The following is a 16,532-nucleotide window of genomic DNA, read 5'->3' as shown; positions in this document are numbered from 1 at the left end:
TTGAATTCCAGATAAACAACAAGTAATTTTTCAGTATCAGTATGTCCCCAATATTGTACGGGCCATACTTACACTAAAAGTAAGACCAAATACTGCATGGGAATACTTACACTGGAAAATTATTCTGGGTTTATCTGAAACTGAAATTTAACTGGGTGCCCTGTATTTTTCTTCGCTAAGTCTGGCAACCCTTATATACTTGCCACCAGCTCAGGTATCATATATTTATTGTAGTTTTGTTTAGTGTGTGTCTTCCCCTACTAGAATGCGCAGCGTTACCAGAGACTACAACAATGGAAGAGTGCCGGATACACAGAAGTAGCTGCTTACTGAATCTTGGTGAATCAATGAATGAACACACACCATAAATACAAGCCACACCATGTAATGAGGAAAAGTTACATGTCCCAGAATTCCCGACTTGTGAACAGAAACCATGCACACAAAGGCCACAGACACAGATAAGACACATCTCCACCGTGCTCCCCATGCCAACCCCACACTTACCACAGACTTAACTGATACACATCACTCACTCTTCCCACATACTCAGTCACCACCGAGGCCTACATTACCAACAAGACAGTGACAGAGTAAGTACTGATTTGAATCAAACACTGGAGTATCCACTGGGAACCCCATCTCAACTGTGTGTATTCACTGCACCTGACACGTGCCAGACACTCGGTAAATATTTGTGGACAGAGAGGACTGATGAACCCACCCTGAGCCTTTCATTCCTCCCTCAGGAATCTCCAAGTCACAAGAGGATCCCCCTCAGCTTGGATCCACTGTGGTGGCCCAAGGCTGCAGCCCAGGGGCAGGGGAGGTCTCCTCTGCCTCTACATACTTCTCCTGTGCTTCTTCTCCGCGCAAGCTCATCTACGCTGGTAAGGGCGCGGGGCTCCTCAGGTGAGGGGGTGTTTGGCTGTGAGGCAGGAGGCACACAGATCCCAGGGAGGCTGAGAGGAAACCCAGGGTCATCAGAGGTGATGAGGGCTCTGTGGAGGAGCCTGGGCAGGATGGCTGAGCTGTTACGAGGGCGTGGATCCCAGCTGAGTCTGGGGCGGGGGTGTGTGAATCCTGGTACTACCATGGTGGGGAAGTCAAGGAGCAGGGGCCGGAAAGGTCTGGGCTTGAGGTGGAGGGAAGAGGGACCAGATTAAGCATCTTCAGAGGAAAATGTAGGCTTTGTCTTTGCCTTGGCTTCCAGAGAAGGACAGAGTTCTACATCATAGATCTCCAGCCTGAGAGCAGCACCATCCAGCTCAGGTCCACACAGCTCACACATACATCCGCCCTCCAGGCACATACCTTCTCAGTGCACACAGAAACCCCAAGCACCACAGCCCCATTCCACAAGTAATGCACCACCGATATTCCCAAACTCACACTCCTCGTCGTACACGCATCCACCCGCATCTCTCAGTTACCACAGCCCTCACCACCATACTGCACACCCCTGTATACAGACACCGCTCCAGTAACCCCCCACACGCACATGAAAAGCCCACAGATGACACCAGATACACCGCTCCGTCCTACGGCCAACAGACACCAAGCTCACGACATAGCTACGTCATGCAAATGTCCCTCTCTCGTCTACCACACCTGCTCCCTCAGCTTCTGGCACGGCCCATGCATGTTATGATGTTTTTAATTTCCTTTTTCAGGAATCCGGAGATCACATCGAGAAACTGCCCAGCCTAAAGCACCCCTAGCCCAGGTTCAGGAAACAGGGGAGACTGCTCCCCCATCACACTGTGTCTCCTCCTCACCCTCTTCACCCTGTAAGAACGATCTGCACCCAGACAAAGAGGAAAGGGGCATGAAAATATACTACATGCAGGTACAAGTGAACAAGGGTGTAGCTGTCTCCTGGAAGACAAAGAAACCCTTGGAGTTGCCTGAAAAGCAGCTGACGATAGAAGAAGTGACCCTTCCTGAGGATGCGTGCACAGTAGGCACTTACCCCTCTGATGTGTCCACCGAAAGCCTCCTGTCTGACAGTGAGCCCACTGGGGAGGAGAAAGAGTATGAGGAAAGGGCAGAGCCAGGCAGCCCATCAGGGCCACCTGCCGTCCAGGAGACACCCAGGGCCAAGACACCGGACTGGATGGTGACCATGGAGACCGGCTTCAGGTGCATGGCCTGCTGCCGGGTCTTGCCCACCTTGGAGATCCTCCAGCAGCACGTGAAGTTCGGCATCCTGGAGGGCTTCAGCTGCCGTGTCTTTCATCTCAACATCGCCCAGTGGATGGGCAATGTGGAATTCGAGAGCACCCCTGAGGAGGAGGGCAATGTGGAATCCGAGACCACCTCTGAGGACGAGGAGGACGAGGAGGACGAGCAGGACGAGCAGGACGAGCAGGACGACGAGGACGAGGAAGAGAAGCTAGAAGGCCCCAGCCCGAAGAGACCCCGGAGGCAGGGTCTTTTCTCTCTTTTGAGTTCCACACAGCAACTGAGATTCATGGGACAGAAGATCCTGGAGACGGTGTGGCCTTGGAAGAGGTAAGGCTTGAGGCTGGCACTCTTCTGAGCCTATGTCACGAGGGCCCAGAGGAGTCTAAGGGAAGGGGCCGCACACATGTGCTGGTTTACCTAATGGCTCTGCAGTTGCATCAACTTGGGACACACCCAGCACTTCCAAAGGAATTGAGCTCTGTTGACTTCGACAAGAAGGTGGAGCCTTTTCCTAGGAATTTTCTCAGGGTCTGCACGATGGGCCTCAACTCTTAGAGGACGTACCACCAGCAGCTCCTTGTCGGCAGAGAGAGCCAGGAGTGGTCTGAAGAGAGGACAGGGGCCCTTGCAGGACCGGAACTTTGAGGTCTGAGAGCCTTGGGCCTGAGCTGAGATCTCACCTGGACCACTGTACCTAGCCTTCTGTGACAAAGGGGAATATGAAAGAGAGTCACGTGGAAATGAGGTTCCCCGAGATATGGAAGTGTTCCAGAACCTTCGTTGCGTGGTAGTTGATCTGGAGCCAAGCTCACTGTGGTATGTGTGGCTCTGAGCATTAAGGCAACGCTGGAGGGTAACCCTGACCAGCAGAGCTTGGAGTGCTTCTTGTCTCTTCCTGTTCTACCTCATTTGTTTTATCCCTTCCAGGGAGAAGAAAGGACCCTCGGGATAGTAGCAGACAGAACGCCGTGGTCTGAAGGAGGATGAAGGGACCGGCACTCAGTCTAACATCATATGACAATATGAACATCCTATGCAATAAAGGGCATTTTCCAAACCTTTCCTGGAGGTTTTAGTTAATTACATTTTTCTATCTAATCTGTCATCTACATCTGTATCTTTCAAGGTTTGTGAACAAGCTTTCACATAAGCACTAGAGACGTCCGCCAGCATTTTCTAGAAGAGGCCTGCAAATTGCTGGGGACTCGTCACAAATAGGGAATGGCCACAACCCCTGCCACACAGACTATGCCCGTGGCCCTCCTGACCTACTCCCACTCTCTCTCTGAATTTCCCGAGGTCTGAGATGAGGGTGCTGGCTGGAGGCAATGATCGCGTGCAGGCTGAATCTTCCCCAGATTCTGATTCTCTTCCTGGGCCTATCGTCCTCAAGCACAGTCTCCATGTCCCTGGCCACACTGATCTCTCTCCTTCAGTCCTTCCCTCCCTCCCTCTCCTGCCTCCCAGTGCAAAGAATACTTTGTTACATTTGAGACGAGATTTATTTTTTGTGCACAGAATTCTCACCTGTTCTACTGTGGCCTCTGTTTTGAACATTCCAAAGCTGAGGATTTTCTTTTTTTCTCCCTCATTTCTGCTGAGTCTTTACCTTCCTAATGCAGTGAACTCAGAGTGCCTAGCTGACTGGAGGGGGAAAAAAATCCAGGGAGCAAAGAGAAATAATAAAAAAAGTGTCAGTTAATTTTTCATAGTGTTATCCAACTATGTATTTTTAAACTTTTGGAAGAATATTAGGAATATTCTCTTTATAAAAAACTGAATCATTGGGCTTCCCTGCTGGCGCGGTGGTTATGAATATGCCTGCGAATGCAGGGGACATGGGTTCGAGCCCTGTTCTGGGAAGATCCCACGTGCCACGGAGTAACTAAGCCCGTGCGCCACAACTACTGAGCCTGCGCTCTAGAGCCCGTGTGTCACAACTACTGAGCCCACGTGCCACAACTACGGAAGCCTGCATGCCTAGGGCCCGTGCTCCGCAAACAAGAGAAGCCACTGCAATGAGAAGCCCGTGCACCACAGCCAAGAGTAGCCCCCGCTCACTGCAACTAGAAAACGCCCGCTAGCAGCAACAAAGACCCAATGCAGCCCAAAATAAATTAACTAATTTTTAAAAATTGAATTATTTTCAAGGGGACAATGTATAAAAGTACAATAAAAGTCCCCCTTCATAACCCCCCAAGCCCACTCTCAAGATGTAATAGATATGGTGTGATACAATTTATAGTCGTAGTACTCCTCCTCCTCCTCCCACCACAGCCGAAATCCTCTGAGCCCGGTGCAGCAGCTTCCTTTCACAATGCTAGGACCGGCCACAAAACAGATGATAATCCCTTTGGACATTTCAAGGAGCAGCACCAAGGGAACAGTACCTGGGAAATGCCACTGACAGCTCAGAGTATCCATGGCATTTCTAGGGCCTCGGCACTGCTCTTGCTCTGGGAATGAAGGTCCAAAAAGCACGTCAGAGAGTGTTCGTAATTGTAAACAAGCTCCACCTTTGAAACACAATCTACATAGAACCACATATACAAGCCTGCACAATGGATGAAGCCAACGTCTCCTCCACGATTGCCCTTCTGACAACTTCATTGTCTCCTCAACCATAAAAGGTGAACTTCAAACTCACGACCTTGCCTTGTCACCAGAAACATCCAAGCTTGGATCAGTCTTTCTAAGACCAGATATTTGCTCTGTGAGCTACTACAGACTTGTCCCATACACAGAAGTAGAACAGGATTATTTCTATCTACCCGGGGACCTGGAGTCTTTCACATTGCTCCTGTTAAAACTCTCAGAACACCAAAACTTTACCTACAAAGGGTTCAAGCTATGACACTCCCAATTTTCACAAACCTCCTTATCTCTTGTGAGTCACATGCAGCCAATTCCAGGAATTGGAAACATGGTTGTGAGGATGAAACTGACTTTGGGGCTCCCCTTGGATATGGTCTTCCAGACTTACCAAAAGGCCATTAAGAGGACGGTTTACCCCACCTCAGGGAAACCCGAGGCAGTACTTGCAGTCAAGGGCTGGCCATGGCTTCTGAGCTACCTCCAAAAAGAATTTCATACTGTACCTGGATCTGCTGAAGCCATTCCTGACTGTCCGAGAGCCAGCATGTACCGCTCCTCAACTGCCTCCATTGTGGATCATCAGTAGGGCTGTCAGATTTACTAAATAAAAATGCAGGATACCCAGTTAAACTTGAACTTCACATGAATAATAAGTCATTATTTTTAGTATAAGTAGATCCTATGTACTATTTGGGGCATACTTATCTTCAAAATGTACTCGTTGTTTTTCTGACATTCATATTTAACTAAACAGCCTATATTTTATCTGTCAACCCTACTCATCAGAAATGATGGAGGCTTATAGAGATCCAGGAGATGCCTCAGCGCCTCCTCAGCTTTTATTTCTACATCCTGGACAGCGAGCACGAACTTTCCACCCCCAGTCATTAGCCATAATGGAGGATATTCTCTGTTTTAGAGCTCTTTCTACGTGTCATTGTTATTATCTTCCTTGTTTTAAAGAGATGTTTATTTTTTCCCAAATTTAATAGCTCATCCAAAAGTATTTCAAAGTTCATTAGACAAGGGAAAAACAACATGGTTCTGAAAAGTGAAGGAAACCTCCTGGTGCTTAGTAAAGAAGTAGTAGGGAGATTGAAAAAGCCAAACTTAATAAGCAAATCTCTCCAAGGGTATTTTCAGAGCTTGATACCCTCCCACACCCTGAAAATATCATTACATCAAGAATGTAGAACGGCTAACCAAATGTAAGGCTCCCATATGATTCTATCAAACTGAGGATGCTTCTTTACTAAGCAGTGAACACACTTGCTGCCCCAGGGACCTTGGCAGTTGCAACGTAGGGCTCTTCCCTTTGGGATGGAAACAGCAAGTTCTCCTGTGGTCTACATGCTGGCCCCAAAACTACTACACTCCCAATACTTGTCAACTTGAACTATTTTTCTACATATCTCCATTTTTCTGTTACTATCTGGACTACATCCTAGACTTGACATTACATAAATTGCATTCAAGAAGCTCTTTTTAAAAGTTGCTAGGAAACCTTAAATCTAGAGCTTGCAGTCCCTGGCTTACTTTCATCCAGGTGCATAAGGGTTTTCAAAAGTAGTCAGGTTAGTTACCCCGTATCACAGCCCCACGCTTGTGTCAGAGATATAAAAATGGAACATGATATTTAAGGTTTTACTTGCCAAATCATCAAGCCTCCCAGACAGAGGCAATAGAGCAAAATGATTACAGAGGCATGGATTTTGATTTGCTCCAGTGTCTTGGGCAAGTCACTTGGCCTCTGTATTTATTTGTACTTATCTGCACTTATCTGTCACTTGGGGGTTATAATTGTACCTGGTCCATGGGTACCTTGTACAAAAGATCTGTAAAGTAGTTACAAGAAACCGACACAGAGCAAGCACTCCACAGACATTGGCTATTAGCTATTGGACATATTTCTCCATGAAACAGATTACTTTATCAGTGGATGACTCGGTGGGAGACAGTGAATCACAGTATCACAGCATGTTGAAAGTGACCTAGTTCACACTCTTATGTGAGAAAAAGAAAAGTGTGCATGTGTAGAAAATGTCTGAAAGGTTACATAACAGATAGTTAATCATGTTAACTTGGAGGATTAGAATAAATCAGGAAAGGAGGAAAGAAAAACTTGAGTGTCATTCAACTTCTACATCATTTGTGTTTCTACACTGAGACTCTGAATACACTGGAAGTGCAATTTTTTTGAATGTGGCGGGATAAAGGTTTTCAAGTGTTCCTGATACATCCGTATTATTACTTCAGAATTGCTGGCATTTCTTGCCATCTTCGGATCTACACCCATTTGAGTCAGGGGGCCATTCTGGACGGAGGAGATACTAGAGCAGAAGTGAAGTGAGAGGAAAGGAGAGAAAAGATTTTCTCTCTTCTCTTCAAAGAGGAAAGGTCTTTGGAATGGGAGCAACTCACAACCAAACTTTGGGGAAAGGATGTGATGGAAAACGAGACAAACGTCCTACCCCTGTGATGAGAAGGATTCCCTGGGCTGGATGGAGGGAGGTCACAGGTGGCTGGACAAGGAAACCAACTAGGGAGAAACACACACAAGTGCAGAGCAAACACCCTGAGGCCACTCAGCCTGACTCCATGCAAACATGTGTCCAGCAGCCAGCCCTCCACCTGTGGCTCCCCAGCAAGACAGGTACCTCGGGGGTGCCAACTCATTCTGAGTCCATTATGCGTGGCCATTCATAAACCGCTCTCTAACGTGTGAGGAATAAACTCTCAATGTTTATGAGGAAATTGGGGAAGGAGATTGAAAGGTTACTTAAACGGAAAAAAAAGAAGTTCAGGAAGGCAGGATGGTAGAGAGACAAGAAAAAGACCTTAAAAGATAGAAGGGATTTGCCAAAGAAGAGAAAGAAAAAGAAATGATTCCGAATGGGTTAACCTGCAGCTAGGAAGTTAAGGAAGATTACTGATGTGTGAAGACTATGGAATAAAGTGAATAAAATTTATCAGAAGTTGCTGAGACTATGGTAAGAAGCATGATTATCAAATTATGAATTGGCGGCAATGGCATTCTAGGGGGACACTAGGAAGGGGAAGCAAATGTTCACGAGATGACAGTGGCAGGTGGAAAGTTGTTTCAGGGGAAGATCAGTCTTGCAGAGTGTGTATCAGACGAGGGCAAGTGTGAGCAAGCAAGGAAATACTAAGTGTATACGGTTCCTTCACTGAGTGCACCCAGCCCACCCAGCCCCGTGGTCAGCCTTGAGAACAAGCAGGACTTCAGGTACTGGAGCTACATTTCATTCATCAAGCCTTGAGAAGACACCCTTAACTCAGGTCTTCTCTTCAAACGCCATCTTTCCTTCTTGACCTTCATTTGGCCTCTTCCCTTACCCTCAAGCTGTGGACTGAGGCCACAGAGCAAGATGGGTCACTAGTGTCCTCCATCCCCTGGCGACTGTGGTTCACATCAGTGGAGCACCAAAGGCAATAACCAAGTAACAGACACAAGAGTGTATGAAGAAGAAGAGATTCTGATAAGGCTTTCTGTGACAGTGTGGGCCGAGTCGGCTCTATATGGCTGGTATCACCTGAATGACGAGCAGCCTTAGGGGAGAAGTGCTCAGAAGGCAGAGCCTGGCTCTCTAGAGGCTCTGCGTCCTCACAGCCCACTCCAAGACCTCAGTTGCAGCTTCGGCCCCCAATCTCTCTCCCTCTGCCTACTCACAGGTTTTGAAGTCTTCTTTCCTCCACATTTCTCTTGAGAGGTGGAGGAGGAAGATGAGGTTCAGGCCAGCTCAGACTCCCCTGGGATCCCAGCAGGATGCCTATCATGAACCTCCCACCTTCTAGGAAGCTCCTACGACCTCCACATTTGGGGGAGTTTTCATTTCAGCTGTGCTTCAAATTGCTGGCTGGAGATGGCCTGTTGGAACGTGGCTAAAAGCAAGTAGCAATCCTTCGGGCAGCCTGGCCCTTCTCGACTGTCAGACATCTTCAGGGATATTCTAGGAAACGTTGTTTGTTCTAGAGAAGGGAGGGAAACAATCCAATTGTCCAATAATGCTTGAATGGAAAATAAATGATGCTATACGCATGTGATGAAATAATACCAAACGGTCAAAAATCAAAGACCTAGATCTATATGGATTCACGTGGATAAATCTTGAAAACATAATATTGATTGGAAGAAAATAAGAGAAGATAAAGAAGGTTAGATTGTGATAACAGGTATGTAAGTATTTAAATATTTAAATCAATTCAACATATTGCTTTTATATAGAGAGATGCAAGAAAATAAACTTTATCTAAAGAACACATTATTTACATTTAATATGCTCATTTATCTAGGAGACCCAAAAGAACCCACAGATAAACTAGCAGGAACGAAGAAGACGGTTCAACAAAGCACACACATACAAGATCAATACAGTTTAAAAATCAATCAGGCTCCTCTACACTGGCGATAACAAATTAGAAACTGTAAAAGAAAATAAGAAAAAAAGAAGATCTAAAAATAGTCACAAGAGCCATATAAATTAAATTTAGAGCTAAGCATACGTAAAAGTAAATATAACTAACAAACTGAGTACGACCACTAAAAACTCCACCCAACCCAAGGATTAGAAAACGACTGTTCTCACTTTATGAGAAGAGACCCTCTTCTTAAGTAGCAGATCAGTACGTGAGAGTGAATCAAAGAAACACAGCATTTGAAAAGTCAGCTAGGCCAAGCCTCTTGCTCGCACATACAGAAGCTGAAGCCCAGACAGGTTGAGTTACTTGGTAAAGGGCCCAATGTCCTGACTCAAGGACTAGCATTTTTCACTCATTCGTAAGACACAATCAAATCCAGTACCTTGGAAAGAGATGGGAAAAAAATGAAGAAATCAATTATATTGTTACTCCTCTTTAAGTACAGAAATAACCGTGACAAAATTACAGGGATTGAGGGAAAACTGAAGTGCAGAGTTTAAAATGTCAATAATCCACAGGGAAACTGGAGACCATTTAAAATATTCATATTAAATCTCTATATAAAAGACATTAAAAGATCTCCCATCAAAATGTTCATTTTATAATAGATACGGTATGATACAATTTATAATGGATATGGTATGAACCTTTCCCTTTCACGGGAAAGGTTCGGCTGGGAAAAAGGAATTGTTCTTGAAAACGGGGCCTGTGCTATTGCAGAGACTGTGCTGAACCTAGGTCCACAGAATGCTCTGATGTCATCCTTGAGGTCACAGAATCCTGCTGTGCGCCTGGCAACCTTGGAAACTTAACAGCCCTGGTGAGCACTAGGCAGCACTGCTGGTTCACTAAGTGGTACAAGTTTTTCAGCCATTTAGGAGACTTGACTATTTTTATTTGTATTGAATCATTTCAACGGATTGCCCAAGAGCCAACAAGGGCCAACCTGTAGGGGAGAGGAGGAGTTGGACGTCTCTTGAGGCATCTTCTAAGGGAGACTTCTAGTTGGTACGATGGAACGGCAACAAAAGAGGAAACGCCTGGAAAATGAAGAGTCCCAGCAAACTGCCCAGAAGGGAGGAGGTATGTGGGGGGCAACTTGTCTGGGGCACATGGGTTTCTGCCAAACTGAACCTTCTCTAGGAAGAGGGGGACTGAGAACGTGTCACCTGTGAAGCAGGGAGCGAGAGACCTTGTCTCACTGATGCTGCCGTAGCCATCCGGAGGCTCCCTGTGGTGTGAGACGGCACAGAACGGCCAGATGCCCCCTGGGAGATGGGAGGTCAGCTCCGCTGGTCTGAGGACTCTCTCCTGGGGCTGCCGGGCCTGGAGCTTTGTCGGACTCACAGCAGGCTGCATCCTGCTTGCACAGACCTAGAGGTGCAGCTTTTCTCAGTCCCCGATTTCTCTCTTATTCTCTTGGATCTTTCCCTGGGGTCATGAGGTGGGGGATGTGAAGGATGCAAGGATGCTGAGAGAGACCCATGAGTTGCTTGGCCTCTTTTACCAACTGGAAAGAGAAGCCCCATGAGCTGAAGGCCCTGTTGAAAAATATCTTGACAAGTGGAATGCACTTCGAAAGACGATTGTTTGCCTAGGGATGGTGTCATATTGAAAGCAAGGAGGTTTTATTCCTTCAACAGGAAGAATCTCCCAAAGGAGACCGAGGGAAGGGAAGGGCTTTCCAGAGACTGAGACCGCGTGGGCGAGGGTGAGAAATGTCCTCAGGGTCCTGCGGGGAGCTCTGAGAGCCACGGGCCACGTGGTGCCTGCGTGCATTAAATGTAGGTGTAGGCGAGTACCTTGCCCTGGGAGGGGGTGGTCACCCCAGAGCTCCAGCTAGAGGTCTCTGCCCCAGATTAGAGCCCAGTAGCTCCTACCAGGCCCAGGGCCCTGGAGACTGTAGGATGGGCCCTGGGAATGGAGCTCTAGACAGCAGGCAGATTTTCAGGCAGTGGCTGGGACAGGCTAGGGAAGGCAATGACTGCCCCTGACCATTCAGAATATTTTTCTCTATGTTCCTGTGGGGGGGTGGGGGTGGGCGGAGGGGGTAGTGCTGAGAAGAGCAGGATGAATGGGGGTAGAGTGCTTATCAGATATAAACTCTGCGTGGTACAGTTCTTGACACCCTGCCTGGACCTGGCTGACACTCGGTGTATGTAAGAGTGTATAGAGAACTCTTGGTAGGGGTGTTTTATGAGACAGTAACTCATACACCCATGGACACTCTGATACAGCAAAAGTATCACACACCCCACATATAACTTCCGTATTAAACCACACACAGCACATGGAGGTATATACACGCATCCCTCCTGTACTACGTTCTCATACAACCCACCTGTATCACAATCCTCTCCTCCAACACCAAACGCTGGAGATGAGATATGTATATAGACACACACACTATATATATAGGACACACACACACACACACACACACACACTATATATATATGTATCTCCTCAACTCTCGCACAAACACAGCTAACTTCAGCCATCGCTAAATACCTCTATAAGAACCAGTCACGTGTCATACACACCACACTTGTAACACATTCTTGAGTAATGCCAGACCCGCTTTGTACAAACCACAGTAAACCACAGTCTCACTAACCCATGTCAGGGTTGCCAGATAAAATATGGGCTAGCCAGTTCAATTTGAATTCCAGATAAACAACAAGTAATTTTTCAGTATCAGTATGTCCCCAATATTGTACGGGCCATACTTACACTAAAAGTAAGACCAAATACTGCATGGGAATACTTACACTGGAAAATTATTCTGGGTTTATCTGAAACTGAAATTTAACTGGGTGCCCTGTATTTTTCTTCGCTAAGTCTGGCAACCCTTATATACTTGCCACCAGCTCAGGTATCATATATTTATTGTAGTTTTGTTTAGTGTGTGTCTTCCCCTACTAGAATGCGCAGCGTTACCAGAGACTACAACAATGGAAGAGTGCCGGATACACAGAAGTAGCTGCTTACTGAATCTTGGTGAATCAATGAATGAACACACACCATAAATACAAGCCACACCATGTAATGAGGAAAAGTTACATGTCCCAGAATTCCCGACTTGTGAACAGAAACCATGCACACAAAGGCCACAGACACAGATAAGACACATCTCCACCGTGCTCCCCATGCCAACCCCACACTTACCACAGACTTAACTGATACACATCACTCACTCTTCCCACATACTCAGTCACCACCGAGGCCTACATTACCAACAAGACAGTGACAGAGTAAGTACTGATTTGAATCAAACACTGGAGTATCCACTGGGAACCCCATCTCAACTGTGTGTATTCACTGCACCTGACACGTGCCAGACACTCGGTAAATATTTGTGGACAGAGAGGACTGATGAACCCACCCTGAGCCTTTCATTCCTCCCTCAGGAATCTCCAAGTCACAAGAGGATCCCCCTCAGCTTGGATCCACTGTGGTGGCCCAAGGCTGCAGCCCAGGGGCAGGGGAGGTCTCCTCTGCCTCTACATACTTCTCCTGTGCTTCTTCTCCGCGCAAGCTCATCTACGCTGGTAAGGGCGCGGGGCTCCTCAGGTGAGGGGGTGTTTGGCTGTGAGGCAGGAGGCACACAGATCCCAGGGAGGCTGAGAGGAAACCCAGGGTCATCAGAGGTGATGAGGGCTCTGTGGAGGAGCCTGGGCAGGATGGCTGAGCTGTTACGAGGGCGTGGATCCCAGCTGAGTCTGGGGCGGGGGTGTGTGAATCCTGGTACTACCATGGTGGGAAAGTCAAGGAGCAGGGGCCGGAAAGGTCTGGGCTTGAGGTGGAGGGAAGAGGGACCAGATTAAGCATCTTCAGAGGAAAATGTAGGCTTTGTCTTTGCCTTGGCTTCCAGAGAAGGACAGAGTTCTACATCATAGATCTCCAGCCTGAGAGCAGCACCATCCAGCTCAGGTCCACACAGCTCACACATACATCCGCCCTCCAGGCACATACCTTCTCAGTGCACACAGAAACCCCAAGCACCACAGCCCCATTCCACAAGTAATGCACCACCGATATTCCCAAACTCACACTCCTCGTCGTACACGCATCCACCCGCATCTCTCAGTTACCACAGCCCTCACCACCATACTGCACACCCCTGTATACAGACACCGCTCCAGTAACCCCCCACACGCACATGAAAAGCCCACAGATGACACCAGATACACCGCTCCGTCCTACGGCCAACAGACACCAAGCTCACGACATAGCTACGTCATGCAAATGTCCCTCTCTCGTCTACCACACCTGCTCCCTCAGCTTCTGGCACGGCCCATGCATGTTATGATGTTTTTAATTTCCTTTTTCAGGAATCCGGAGATCACATCGAGAAACTGCCCAGCCTAAAGCACCCCTAGCCCAGGTTCAGGAAACAGGGGAGACTGCTCCCCCATCACACTGTGTCTCCTCCTCACCCTCTTCACCCTGTAAGAACGATCTGCACCCAGACAAAGAGGAAAGGGGCATGAAAATATACTACATGCAGGTACAAGTGAACAAGGGTGTAGCTGTCTCCTGGAAGACAAAGAAACCCTTGGAGTTGCCTGAAAAGCAGCTGACGATAGAAGAAGTGACCCTTCCTGAGGATGCGTGCACAGTAGGCACTTACCCCTCTGATGTGTCCACCGAAAGCCTCCTGTCTGACAGTGAGCCCACTGGGGAGGAGAAAGAGTATGAGGAAAGGGCAGAGCCAGGCAGCCCATCAGGGCCACCTGCCGTCCAGGAGACACCCAGGGCCAAGACACCGGACTGGATGGTGACCATGGAGACCGGCTTCAGGTGCATGGCCTGCTGCCGGGTCTTGCCCACCTTGGAGATCCTCCAGCAGCACGTGAAGTTCGGCATCCTGGAGGGCTTCAGCTGCCGTGTCTTTCATCTCAACATCGCCCAGTGGATGGGCAATGTGGAATTCGAGAGCACCCCTGAGGAGGAGGGCAATGTGGAATCCGAGACCACCTCTGAGGACGAGGAGGACGAGGAGGACGAGCAGGACGAGCAGGACGAGCAGGACGACGAGGACGAGGAAGAGAAGCTAGAAGGCCCCAGCCCGAAGAGACCCCGGAGGCAGGGTCTTTTCTCTCTTTTGAGTTCCACACAGCAACTGAGATTCATGGGACAGAAGATCCTGGAGACGGTGTGGCCTTGGAAGAGGTAAGGCTTGAGGCTGGCACTCTTCTGAGCCTATGTCACGAGGGCCCAGAGGAGTCTAAGGGAAGGGGCCGCACACATGTGCTGGTTTACCTAATGGCTCTGCAGTTGCATCAACTTGGGACACACCCAGCACTTCCAAAGGAATTGAGCTCTGTTGACTTCGACAAGAAGGTGGAGCCTTTTCCTAGGAATTTTCTCAGGGTCTGCACGATGGGCCTCAACTCTTAGAGGACGTACCACCAGCAGCTCCTTGTCGGCAGAGAGAGCCAGGAGTGGTCTGAAGAGAGGACAGGGGCCCTTGCAGGACCGGAACTTTGAGGTCTGAGAGCCTTGGGCCTGAGCTGAGATCTCACCTGGACCACTGTACCTAGCCTTCTGTGACAAAGGGGAATATGAAAGAGAGTCACGTGGAAATGAGGTTCCCCGAGATATGGAAGTGTTCCAGAACCTTCGTTGCGTGGTAGTTGATCTGGAGCCAAGCTCACTGTGGTATGTGTGGCTCTGAGCATTAAGGCAACGCTGGAGGGTAACCCTGACCAGCAGAGCTTGGAGTGCTTCTTGTCTCTTCCTGTTCTACCTCATTTGTTTTATCCCTTCCAGGGAGAAGAAAGGACCCTCGGGATAGTAGCAGACAGAACGCCGTGGTCTGAAGGAGGATGAAGGGACCGGCACTCAGTCTAACATCATATGACAATATGAACATCCTATGCAATAAAGGGCATTTTCCAAACCTTTCCTGGAGGTTTTAGTTAATTACATTTTTCTATCTAATCTGTCATCTACATCTGTATCTTTCAAGGTTTGTGAACAAGCTTTCACATAAGCACTAGAGACGTCCGCCAGCATTTTCTAGAAGAGGCCTGCAAATTGCTGGGGACTCGTCACAAATAGGGAATGGCCACAACCCCTGCCACACAGACTATGCCCGTGGCCCTCCTGACCTACTCCCACTCTCTCTCTGAATTTCCCGAGGTCTGAGATGAGGGTGCTGGCTGGAGGCAATGATCGCGTGCAGGCTGAATCTTCCCCAGATTCTGATTCTCTTCCTGGGCCTATCGTCCTCAAGCACAGTCTCCATGTCCCTGGCCACACTGATCTCTCTCCTTCAGTCCTTCCCTCCCTCCCTCTCCTGCCTCCCAGTGCAAAGAATACTTTGTTACATTTGAGACGAGATTTATTTTTTGTGCACAGAATTCTCACCTGTTCTACTGTGGCCTCTGTTTTGAACATTCCAAAGCTGAGGATTTTCTTTTTTTCTCCCTCATTTCTGCTGAGTCTTTACCTTCCTAATGCAGTGAACTCAGAGTGCCTAGCTGACTGGAGGGGGAAAAAAATCCAGGGAGCAAAGAGAAATAATAAAAAAAGTGTCAGTTAATTTTTCATAGTGTTATCCAACTATGTATTTTTAAACTTTTGGAAGAATATTAGGAATATTCTCTTTATAAAAAACTGAATCATTGGGCTTCCCTGCTGGCGCGGTGGTTATGAATATGCCTGCGAATGCAGGGGACATGGGTTCGAGCCCTGTTCTGGGAAGATCCCACGTGCCACGGAGTAACTAAGCCCGTGCGCCACAACTACTGAGCCTGCGCTCTAGAGCCCGTGTGTCACAACTACTGAGCCCACGTGCCACAACTACGGAAGCCTGCATGCCTAGGGCCCGTGCTCCGCAAACAAGAGAAGCCACTGCAATGAGAAGCCCGTGCACCACAGCCAAGAGTAGCCCCCGCTCACTGCAACTAGAAAACGCCCGCTAGCAGCAACAAAGACCCAATGCAGCCCAAAATAAATTAACTAATTTTTAAAAATTGAATTATTTTCAAGGGGACAATGTATAAAAGTACAATAAAAGTCCCCCTTCATAACCCCCCAAGCCCACTCTCAAGATGTAATAGATATGGTGTGATACAATTTATAGTCGTAGTACTCCTCCTCCTCCTCCCACCACAGCCGAAATCCTCTGAGCCCGGTGCAGCAGCTTCCTTTCACAATGCTAGGACCGGCCACAAAACAGATGATAATCCCTTTGGACATTTCAAGGAGCAGCACCAAGGGAACAGTACCTGGGAAATGCCACTGACAGCTCAGAGTATCCATGGCATTTCTAGGGCCTCGGCACTGCTCTTGCTCTGGGA

The 16,532-nt window shown here is 48.1% G+C and overlaps 3 protein-coding genes across 24 annotated transcripts in view; 2 read left to right on the top strand and 1 right to left on the bottom strand.

Moving 5' to 3' along the window:
- Window positions 1-16,532, bottom strand: part of LOC308615715 (zinc finger protein 112-like) — a 195,684-nt gene that overhangs the window by 156,290 nt on the left and 22,862 nt on the right. For 10 of the 22 annotated variants that reach the window (XR_014015567.1, XR_014015568.1, XR_014015569.1 and 7 more), the window contains exons 6-8: window positions 5,286-5,382; window positions 4,578-4,643; window positions 3,715-3,831 (exon numbers count right to left, since the gene is read on the bottom strand). Coding sequence is in view for 7 of the 22 variants with exons in the window: in XM_081231358.1 (XP_081087484.1) it covers window positions 5,232-5,382 (151 nt within the window). In the remaining 15 variants the exon portion in view is untranslated. The other 12 variants (XM_081231358.1, XM_081231356.1, XM_081231360.1 and 9 more) reach the window with 8 other exon arrangements.
- On the top strand, window positions 648-2,518 carry LOC308615711 (protein FAM170A-like; the record flags this gene model as incomplete). Its single annotated transcript, XM_081231347.1, has 1 exon — window positions 648-2,518. Exon 1 carries the CDS (start codon window positions 1,829-1,831, stop codon window positions 2,516-2,518), a length of 690 nt encoding a protein of 229 aa, XP_081087473.1. The 5' UTR covers window positions 648-1,828.
- On the top strand, window positions 12,512-15,270 carry LOC308615710 (protein FAM170A-like). The gene has a single exon (XM_081231346.1). The coding sequence runs from the start codon at window positions 13,712-13,714 to the stop codon at window positions 14,399-14,401; it is 690 nt and encodes a 229-aa protein (XP_081087472.1). The 5' UTR covers window positions 12,512-13,711; the 3' UTR covers window positions 14,402-15,270.

This window comes from Mesoplodon bidens (genome assembly GCF_964165515.1).
Source record: "Mesoplodon bidens genome assembly, chromosome: 4".
Lineage (NCBI taxonomy): Eukaryota > Metazoa > Chordata > Mammalia > Artiodactyla > Ziphiidae > Mesoplodon > Mesoplodon bidens.
Note: the sequence above shows the minus strand (reverse complement) of the source record. Positions and strands in the feature narration are given on the sequence as shown.